Below are 11,560 nucleotides of genomic sequence, written 5' to 3' on the forward strand. Positions count from 1 at the left end.
TTGTTGTAAAGCTGTTTGGAAGTATGTAAGCTCATACTGAGCCTATTAACAGTGATTATTTTAGTCATTGTATTTCAAAACCTATACAACTCTCCCATCTGTTACAGATGTTACACATCTGTAAAGTTTCTATTAAATCTCCATCAAGACAAACACTGAGTGACAGATTTCCAGCTTTATTAAAAACAGTGTTTATACATAAATTACAATATTCATTCCAGTCATAGGCCTGTGCCTTGTTATATGGCATGCAATAAATCACTCACCACTATGTAAGGCATAATAAGCACATATCAGCATTAGTGATATAATCATATTGAAACCCAGGACTACAAAAAGGCACTTTTTAGTGTTTGAAAATGTTACATGTTACGAACTAACATGTCAATTCTACAGAAACAATCTCATTAGTAGGGCGATGGTAATCAAATGTGCATACACATTACATGTTTCAATTAGAAGAAAAGTAAAAAGACTTAAATTATCACAACACGTAGTGCATTAAAAATACTTGTGTTTGATTCATGTGTGACAATTGAAATGTTAAAAAATAATATTAAACAAAAGTTAAGATTTTTACGATACTTCCAAAAACTTTTTTTCCACAGATACAAAATACTCTCATTTCACTCATTTTGAAATCGAGGTAACTTCTATATAATGTATGAAATGACTGTACCGCATTACAACCATCAACATTCGATGAAAGTCAATACCATACAACAGCAATTAATCAGCACTGAAACACATCGTTATTATTTTGAAGCTGCAACAATTAAAAGTCCCTTTTTCTTAACTCACAACCACACTCTGAAACATTCTGGACATAATGGCATTTTGTGAGAGCTCAGGTGGTCACCTCTTGAGCCGTACCACTGCACATCGCATGATGCTGACTGCTATGGATCAATACATGTCTCTGTGCTGCAAACAGACTTGTTTTACAGATACAGATTGTTGCCCGAGGCTGCACAGGGCCAATACCCATCAGACGATGGAGAGGCTTAGCACCACAGATAAATGACCAGAGGAGGAAGGAACGAGGAAGAGCTGAGATTAGACTCGTGCTCTGTGAGGACTGAAAGTGTGATGACGTGGATTTGCATCCAGTCTAGCAGCAAAAGGGAAGCCCAGTTCTTATCTGTAGGGTGTGTCATATTAGTCTTATCTCACTCATGCACTCAGCTAGACTTGGGGCTCCTCAGAAGGGTTCCCCGTCACCCCCAGAGCGAAAACATTCCAGTTACTGTAATCATAGAGACTCCAGACTAGGCCAATCAGCAAAGGCTGATGGCATAGGCCTTTAAAGGGGAATCTTAAAGTGAAATGTCTGAGGTATTGACAGTACTTTGTTGCCAAGTCTATGTGATAGTCCAGTAACTAATATTCAGCAAAAAGATAGTACAGCTCATTCAATCATACCACAACCACATCAGGCAGAAGGGAGGGGGCTGCGTATCAAAGTGAGTGTTTGGCAAAAGACAACATTTTCTCACAACCAAAACTATCGTCAATCAAGCTAGCTAAAAAACACACTCAACTTGAAGTGATCTCTATACACTAAATAATCATTCTGAGTACAACTGGAACACTGACAGCAAAAGTAGTGAAGTGAAAAGATATTCTTAAAAATCAGCTATAGTAAGTGTTTAATATCCTTCATAGCATCCTTCAGACTCCCTATTTTCCTGTTCAAGAAACAAACAAAAAACAAACAAAAAAACAAACAAACCCAAAGAGCTAAACCAGGAAGTTTGCTCAGCTGAAATCTCTGTCAGGAAAGATGAGCGGGGCTATGAGGGTCCAGAGGTAGAGCCCCAAGCCAAGCCAACTGGAGCTCATCTTCACCCACACAGCAGGCATACTGCTCTGCATGGCCTTGGTGGTGGTGTCTGGTCTGAGGAAGGACACAGAGGGAAAGGCAGTGATTAATAAACTTGACACAACACTGTGTGCTTGATATACAGGAATGTTTTACATGAGTTATTAAGAAGAGCTGAAATCAGAAAAGCAGAGTCAATCGTTGTGTGAACGATGGGTCACTTTCAGGTGTAGTATTGCAGCCCCTGGTGGCCACACTGTAGGCCTACACTGCCTGTGCAAAAACTACTATACAGTAGTTGCTGTATGGTCAATTATGGAAAAACATATTCTTATTTTTTCAGTCTAACTTAAATAAGTCCAGAGCTCCAACCTTACAGGACTTTATGTTGCATGGTTGTTAATCTGATGGCGAGAAACACTTACTGGTACCAGTTGGTGAGGGTCATCATGATGTACAAGGATGCCAGACAGAGGTGGAAGTGGAAGAAGGAATAGTTGTAAGTGACACCATCCTCCTCATTGTCCACTGCCCTGCGTATACCATCCTCTCCAACCACCCCCTCTCCACCTGAGCCTCCACCCTCCTCCGTCTGCATCAGTTTGTTTACCTGGGTATTACTAGATGAGCGGATACTAAGAGAGAGACAGAGAGAAAATAGGTTCATAATAATATAACCATTAAAATAAAAAATATAAAACGTAATGTTAAAATGCTTCACTTACCTGGCATAGAGAGTACAGAAGAGGAAGATGATCAATCCGACGATGCCCTGAGCGTCCCACCACTGCACCCCCTCTGTGCTGCTCTCACCGGGTGGTAGGGCGGTGTTGTTGACGTTTGACACCAGACTCAACAGGCTGGGGTTACACTTCCGATCTGAGAAGTCAGAGCGTACACTCACAGTATTAGACTTCATTTGGCTACAAGCCATTATGAAAACACTTAAACACTTGACATATGAAGGATTCTATCTCTGGATAATTGGGAGTTTTATCTTGACTGTAGTGGCTGTATATCAAACTGTATACACAGTAGAATTCATGATCAATAATAAGGTATATTAGGTACTCTCCCTTACATTTCAGCTCATATTAAGTCACTTTTATCTGTTTAGCTACACTTTATAAATATGTTTTCTTAAGTTTGCAGCGTGACCCCTCGCGACATTAGTGTAACACGATAGTTCTCTACGATGACAAAGATTATTTTCACCTTTCTTATGTTGAAAAGAGGTGAAATCCAACACTTTGTGAGCAGCAGAGATGCATTTTTACAGTCCTATTGTGTGTACATACATCTCAGGTGGCTATGTATAGAAATAACTAACCCTGCAGTCACTACGAGCTAATCCATTTTCAATATTCACGTGGAGACACCAGATGAGACAAGGAAGCTGAGCTACCTATTGGATAAAGCAGCTCTTTGATCATATAGGATATCATTGTTCACTTACCAGTATGATCAAATTGCTGCAGCAACAATGATCAAATACATGTGTTGAAAGAAAAAAGTAGAATCACAACTGTGCATGAAACTGTGAGAGTGCTGAGACAGCAGGGGACTCACTTGGATTGTTGGTCATTGCAGACCAGGTAACATACATGGTGTAGAGGGAGATGAGTGAGGCCTGGAGCAAACCTGAGTGTGGCTGGGCTTCCTGTAATAAGCAGGTAAAATGTACACTATATTAATAAGCCACTATAGTACGTCATGCAAAGTGTGCAGTAAAAAACTTGTCAAAGTCTGGAAAGGCGTCTGCAGTCATTCATTAAGAACGGAGAGAAAATGTTTATAAATGTTACGAATGACAAACTTTATCTTCTGCTATTACAACACATACAAATATTCTTCTTAGATATCACTTAGATAAATTGAAATGCTCAAACATTTTCTACATATATGCACAACGAAAATGAATTCACTTGTGTTTTGTAACCGGCTTTGTTGGCAGTTTTATTGTCTCTTAACAGTAGCATGCGATCAGTGTAGTCCACACTGTACCTGTATTTTGGGTAGGATGGACACAACAGAGATGATGATGCAGAAGATAAGGTTGAGGCTGATGAAGACTTTGTGCTCTGTGCAGTCATCTGGTTGAGTGTAGTAAACGTAGAAAAGCACCACAGCAGTAAAAGCCAAGGCGTAATGGAGGACGGTGAAAGACAAAAGGCCTGGAAATAATAGAAAGAAAAGAGAACATCGTCAACATAGAACTACAAGTGTACTTAATTACTTCAAGGGTTTGCTGAACATAGAAAGACAAACAAAATTAACATGAAAAATGTACCTGCAAACCAGCATTTGTTGTCACTATTTTCAGCGTTTTCTATCCACACCTTGTTCCAGGAGTGAGCGAAGTCGATGAGAAGGATAAGTTGAATTAAAATGAAGATAAAGGATCCTACCACTCCAAAGTAGAACCACACTATAAATTGGAAAAGAAACAAACAGTTATATTCCCTTTGCTTGACTCACTGATATAAAAACTGTGTCTGCTCATGGGACTAATACAGTATACTAATGTGTATTTTAATGTAACAGTGCAACTTAGTACCTGTATGAAAGGTTCCATCAGGGATATAAAAAGCTCCCACTGTGATCCCAATCAGGATCAGGAACTTAAAGAACCAGAATCTGTAAAATCAAACAGTTAAAGATCAGCCATAAGTCTGTTGCTCAGTCTATACATTGCCTCATTTGATTTGCATGCAGCTAGTTTAATGATTGATAGTCACTGCCTGATGCAAATGTGTACAGCACTGTTAAATGTTGTCCTGTTGTGTCTGCATGTGTCTCCTTTAACATTTCCTTATTGCTGCTTCCTGATTGTCTTGCTCCATGTATTTTATGTCCATGGACACTTTCTCAAAGACTGTCATATCATGTCCTTGTAGCTTGTATTCATTTTTAATCGTATGGAGCTATTTGTACTTTTCTTTTCTTCTCTTTTTTGTTTGTTTGTTTGTTAGTGTTTTGGTTTCTCCTGTACCTTCTTATTTTGATCTTATTTTACCCTATTTTATCTTTGTTTAATCTTGATCTTTTTAGGGAGCCTTTTTAACATCTAGCAAGGGACTACGGATGTAAACTAGCCTTTTGGCTAACTCTGGCATATTTACAGAAGTGTTAATTAATATGCATGGTCCTTTTAAATTATAAAAAAATAAAATAAATCACATCAAAGCCCATCTCTGAAAATAAGGCCAGTGACATACTGTACATACCCATTTTGAATACTTGCACGGGGATCTTTGCTGCTACGGACACCAATCATGATTGCGCAGAACAGAAAAAAGAAGCAGGTCATGGCAAAGCACATCCGGTACACAGACTTGTAGCCCACGAGGACATCACACTTCACTTGGTTTTCAAAAACATGTAGCGAAGATCCTCCTTTGCAAAATCCTGGAATCTACAAATCAAGAAAAATCAATTGAAACTTATTTCTGGAAAATACTAAGTGGGGAGTGTATGTAATAATACTTCAAGGGAAGCAAATTGTAAATGAGGACACATTTTATTACAGGTGAGCCCTTTACAAAGAGGAAATTCATCAGCATTTGACTTCTGTGGGACTGTTAATATGTAACCACTTTATCTCAGAGACCTCATTTTCTATCAAGATAGCTCATCATCACAACTACTTCCATAACTGAAGAAGATATCAGTGAAATACACAGTATATATGGAAAATATAAATATGCACCATTATTATCACATACTGTAGTTGAAACATTCTAAAGTAACATACAAAGGTTGTTAAATAGGAATGCACCGAAACATGGCTGAAACTGAAAACCGAAAATGAGGAAACCAAGGCCGAAAACTGAAAACCAAAACGACAAAATAAATTATTATGCCAATTATTAGTAGGGAGACCTAGAACAGTTGTAACACTTGCACTTGCTCCAATCAGGAACAAGTTAGGAATGACCTGATTCATTCTGCACATGCTCAGTTTAGTTGCAGCTAGTTTGTACAGCAGTTTGAACACACTGGGTCAAAAGAGCTCAAAGTTATAGACAGAAATGTCAAAAATGTTACAACTGTCCCTGGTCACCCCTACCATTGCATTTATGGCTCTGACTGTGTACTAACCTCACTAAAATCAAGGATCTCATTGAACATATCAGACAACGGGGGTGCATGCCCCTCATCTGGTTCAGAGAGACAAGTCCTTTTTTCTGCGCTCTGGTCTCCAAGCGGGTTCTCCCCATCCATTGCGGCCTGGATCATTTCTTGTGCGCGCTGCTTTATTTCCATATCCAAGTAATGATCTTTGTAACAAGTACAGTCACCATGAAGTGCAGAGGATCCGAATAGATCTCAGTGAAACGTGTGCTGACAGACTCTAAGAGTGTACTTTTCATTGTTTTCACTCCGTGGTCCGTCTCAACCTCTTTGCTTAGAAAATGCTTTAGTGCTGCAATTAAAGGAATAACTGATGCAGACATGTTGGCCCTTATCCAAGACAACAAGTACTGGCCATGTTTTTTGCTTGCGTCATCACAACATTCTGTTTCGTGATAAAAGTATTTCGGCTGAAAACAGAATTTTTGGTTGGCCAAATTTTCGGTGCATCCCTAGTTGTTAAGCCATGGACAATATGGTGTAGTGGCATCGCCAAAGATCTTACTTTATTGAGTTCTGTTTCCATCCCAGGAAGTATCATGATGACAGACACCATGGTCCCCAGCAGGAGAAAGAAGGAGAAAACCAGCCGTGTGATGGTGGAGCTATTGGAGGAGGGACAGCAGCCACAAATCAGGCATGGTGCTGAGCCGCACAGACATGAGGCCTATGGGTGATGGAGAAATGGGGAATTTAAAGACAGAGCCAAAGCTTTGGGTATGAGTGCCTGTACATAACAACAACAATAATAATAATAATAATAATATATGTATTTATATAGCACCTTTCAAAACATAGTTACAAAGTGCTTCACACCAAGGGTACAAATAGACAGGCAGATTAAAATAGCATTAAAAGCAAGGAACAACATTAGGTGTAGGACCTGAACTGTTAAAAGTGCATGAAAAATACAGTGAGGTTGTGCTGAAATTACAGTGAGTAAAACAATTGAACCAATAAAACAGTAAAACTAGATTCTGAATAAAACAAATTAAAAAGAAATTAAAAAGAAAACAAACATTAAAATCAGCTAATTTATTCTAAAAATGCCTTTCTATAAAAGTACGTTTTTAAGAGTGATTTAAAAGCAGGTACTGTTTGAAGGCAGAGAGACAACATAATAGGTTTGTCACATTAGTAATACTGGTCCTTAAGAGTCATCAACGACATACATGACTCATATATGAGATTAATTACAACATAAACAGGCAGATCTGTAGCTGGGACCAGTGTGTCAACAAACCGAGTGTACCGTTTCCTGGCTTTGCTTATATCCACTGTCAGTCCACACTTGAAAAGATAAACAGACTCCACCTTCTTAACATAATACAAAGTTATTGACAGTGACTTAGCAAGTGAACCCGAGTTTACAGTTCAGATGACTTTATAACGACCAGGCCAGATGAGCTTAGCCATGACGTCTAAATTTGATATGACAGTTAATAATCCCGTTAGCATAAAATGACCCAGTCTTAGCCTAGCTGGCTGCTCTGCCACTCCCTCAGTGTCTTATTATCTTGTTGATTCACCAGCCTTGTAAACTGACCTCTCTGTAATTCATGCGGTATATATCAAACCACTACAAGCTTTTAAGTCAATAACACCCTTACATGTTAAGAAACAGTGTTTGAAGGGTTTCTTGTTGTGCTAGTTTCTTAGCTAACCTTTAAACGTTAGAGAAACGGCAGTGAGCATAACCGACTGTCAGAATAGGAGAAACAATGTTTATAAGTAGATAGAATACTTACGCAGCTGGCCAGAGAGCACAAAGCCAGACAAGCCCCCATTTTTATATGGAAATAGTAAAAACAAGCTAAGGGGTTCTGTCTTCTGTCGTCTTCCTGTTAGTAGCTCGATCTTATTACCAGATACAACAACCGGAAATGGGTTTGCTATTTCAAAATAAGTGCTGAAGATCAAATGGAAGGATAAACATTTCAAAATAAAATGAGTAAAATATTGTAAAAAAGACAACTTGTAATGTCAAGATCTCAAGTTATTTTTCCTGTAAATCTCATAATAACAAATTTAGTTTTGTTATTATGTCATGTTTAATATCTCATCGCTTCTTCCCTCAGGCCATATCCCTCATGAACAATCAAACTGTAAACCACTAAAGACTCCTGTGATACTTCACATACATGTGCAATACTTCGATTTCCTGTGCAATACCTCATAACCACGTGCACTATTGTAATTTAGCCCATAACATATCTTATTATATTCATCTACTACATGTGCACTCTGGCTTAGGCTAATTTTAACTTCTGTAATGTCTTTAAAAGTACTTCTTTACCTTCTTGGTACAGATAGTATTTTTATTACATTTAGGATTTTTTGGATTTGTGTTTCGGTTTATATACTTATTGCCCTTACTGTCTTGTTGTGTATTGATAGCCTCCTAATTCCCCAGGAACAAGAAATGACTTGATGCCATTTGCTCAATTTATTATCAAGCAGGAAGAAGTGTTGAGCACTATCATGGTGTTAGGGTTTAACAGGTCGTTTTGGACAAGTTTCAGTCAGTCAATTAAGAATGTATCTTAAGACAATAATAATACATATTTTACATTCATAGTGCCATTAACTTCATTAAATCCAGTTGAAAATAGGTGCTGACATAGTGCTATAGAGGTAAAGCAATTTCTAAAGACGTAGGTCATTGGTCAGTGAGGTCATTAACAAAAGAGGTCTATAACTTTTTCAAATGTAGAATGGGACTCTGTGGATAAAGGTTAGTTGGTATAGAGTTGTTGTCCACCACTGGAGACAACAGGAATACTTTTTTCTGAAAGGTAGAGAGGAACCCTTTGGATTTAATGGAGTCGGGTAATTCATTCCACCGCTGGGGAACAATGGAGGAGAAGAGTCTGGTGACTTTGAGTCATGCTGATAAGGGAGTAGACACCTTTCATTGGCAAAGCATAGTAGTTGGGAGGGAGTGTAGACCTGGATGAGGGTATACAGGTAGGCAGGAGCTGTTTTGTAAACAAATTGCAGGGCTTTGAATTTGATGAGAGCTGCAATAATTAGTGGACAGAGCAATGAACGACATAGTTACATGAGCTGTTTTTGGGTTGGTTGAAGACCATCCAGAGTGCTGCATTGTAAAATCCTCTGCAGATGTTTAAATGTGAATGCGGGGAGGCGCCTGCCAGTAAGGAGCCGCAGTATAGTGAATTCATGATATTATGAGATCCTGTAGGAATGACGTTAAATGCTCTAACAAATAAGGTCTCTGTCTTCTTGATGTTATGCAGGGAAAATCAGCATAACAAAGCGATGAAGGCCACGTGAACCTTGAAGGTTAGCTGGTCATCAGTCATGACAACCAAGTTCCAGGAAGACTAAGTGGGCAAGAGCTGGATATTGATCTGTGATTGCATGGAAGGACTTGCTGGAATGACAAGCAGCTCAGTCTTAGACATGTTGAGCTGAGGGCGATGTTCCTTCATCCATTTTAAGATATTGGAAAGACATGACGCGATCCAAGCTGAGACAGTTGTGTCATCTGTTGGAACTGACAAGAAGAACTGGGTATCACCTGCAAAGTAGTGGTTTGAGAAACCATGGGAGAGGGTGTCATTGAAAAGAGCAGTTTATGATCAGTGGGGAGAGCTTACTGAAATTCCAGTTTCTTGAAATCAGAATGCCCGTGTTTACATGTGCACTGATGAATTCAGCTTTATTTACAGCAGACTGGCAGTTCCAAAAGCTAAAAGTGACAGAGGTTTGGGTAAGAGATGCTTTCTGAGGTGGAGCGGGGTTTTGAGATTTAGAGGTTTATATTTTCTATGACTGGTGGGCTTATTTATGAATACTTACATGCTTTTATTTGCTGGTTAATACCTAATTCTAACACTAGGTGGCAGCATTTACTCACCATGTTCACTCTACAACAATAGTCTGTTAAAGCAGGGAGTACTGTAGTCTCTGTGATTTTATGCAGTGTGCCCCAATATGCAACCTTGTGTATTTGTGTAGCATGAACGAGATCCATTGGGCTGTTTAAGTAACAGATCTAGATAATCCATCAATGAATACAGCCAATGTACAACATATAAAGCTAGTGTAAAGGAGAGTGGTGGTAACACAATAACCTCAAAGTCAGCACAATGACATACAAAACATGCAACTTAGTGACAGGATCTGTGACTCCAAAAGAGCAAAAGAAAAATGTATTTTAATTGTTTGTCAATGCATGGTTCCACACATGTACGCCAACAGTTAAAACCTGGTCTACATGAACTATGATAAAGTTTTAGCTGAGGAAAAAAAAACCTGAGGAATCATTCCTCTTTTCTCTTTTCCAGTCTTATATATATGTGTAATTTATTCGAGTAATTTTCACACTGGAAGTAAGACCCTGTAAAACAACCTTCCTCGACTTTTTGTTCTGGCAAAGTTGATCTTGTGGCTGGCAGCAATTGCAGCTGATGTCTGCATCTTTATTCTACTATTCATGAGACGCAGTTGCCTGGACGGCAACTCCACTCCTATCCATCAATTTACTTTCATTGCTCACTCCAAGGACAAAAGCAAGTGTTGCATCCACTGAAAATTCTGTGAAGTAAAAAGATTCTTGTTAAAGATGTTTGAAGACGTACTTTTGTAGGACAGTGAAATGCAAAAACAAAATGCAAAAACATGCAGGATGATACCAATAGAACAATGAACGGCTGTCTTACACTTAGGGTAAAGATTATCCATATTTGTCATTATGACTGGGAAAAATTCAATGTCAGATATACATCAATCCATCCATCCATCTTTCTTCAAGAGAATTCTTCCTCCTATAGGAGAAACTGCTTCTGCAATTCTGGGTAATTTTTCACTTTTGTTAAGAGATTGATATTATATATCTTACACTGAAATCCCTTTACACATGAATAGCAAACATGACATAAAGAAGGAAGTTATGTACAACTGAAATGACAGTTATGGATAGTAACATTGTCATTGTGGATACCTGAAATGTTAACTTTGGCCAGGCAGAATTAAATCACAGATGTCTGTCACTAATATCTAAGCCAGCTATCAAATGCAAAACGGCCACTCAAACATTAAAGTAATCAAAGATATTTTACACTGAATTTGGACCAAGATAAATTAAGTTTTAAGTATCTTTTGACACAATTTCAACTTGTAAGGATAGCATTCCAGATACCTTAATAAATACGTTTAAGTTTACACCAAGTTCACTACACTAAAACTAGTCCAGCAAAGATATTTGAAACGGTATCTTCTTTGTGTCATCGATGTCAACATGCATCAGCACATTACACTGACATGTTCTGGAGCTGTCCCTCTCTAAATGTGTTCTGGTCTGAGGTATTTGGAACGTTGACTATTGTAACTGGGGTAAGACTGGTCCCTAATGCTTGTACTGTTTTGTTTGGTGTGTCTCCTCCTCTATCTGTTCTTTCTCCAGCCAAGGACATGTTAGCCTTTGTGAGTTTATTGGCCAGAAGGCTGATATTGTTGAATTGGAAGTCCTCTGTCCCACCTATCCATTCGAGCTGGATTAAGAGCGTACTTTATTTTCTTAAACTTGAAAAGATTAGGCTGACCCTGAGTGGCAAAGCTCATATCTTTAAAAAAATC

The 11,560-nt window shown here is 38.6% G+C and overlaps 1 protein-coding gene across 1 annotated transcript; it reads right to left on the reverse strand.

Annotated features, from left to right (window-relative positions):
* Positions 1-156: 156 nt before the first annotated feature.
* serinc2l (serine incorporator 2, like) lies at positions 157-7,827 on the reverse strand. The gene is made up of 10 exons (XM_034698714.1): positions 7,705-7,827; positions 6,462-6,623; positions 5,050-5,237; positions 4,380-4,459; positions 4,113-4,250; positions 3,827-3,996; positions 3,392-3,482; positions 2,548-2,701; positions 2,248-2,457; positions 157-1,897 (listed from the first exon to the last, which is right to left on the reverse strand). The coding sequence occupies exons 1-10, from the start codon at positions 7,741-7,743 to the stop codon at positions 1,759-1,761; spliced, it is 1,371 nt and encodes a 456-aa protein (XP_034554605.1). The 5' UTR covers positions 7,744-7,827; the 3' UTR covers positions 157-1,758.
* Between the last annotated feature and the right edge of the window lie 3,733 nt (positions 7,828-11,560).

This window comes from Notolabrus celidotus, chromosome 12 (assembly GCF_009762535.1).
Source record: "Notolabrus celidotus isolate fNotCel1 chromosome 12, fNotCel1.pri, whole genome shotgun sequence".
In the NCBI taxonomy this organism is placed as follows: Eukaryota; Metazoa; Chordata; class Actinopteri; order Labriformes; family Labridae; genus Notolabrus; species Notolabrus celidotus.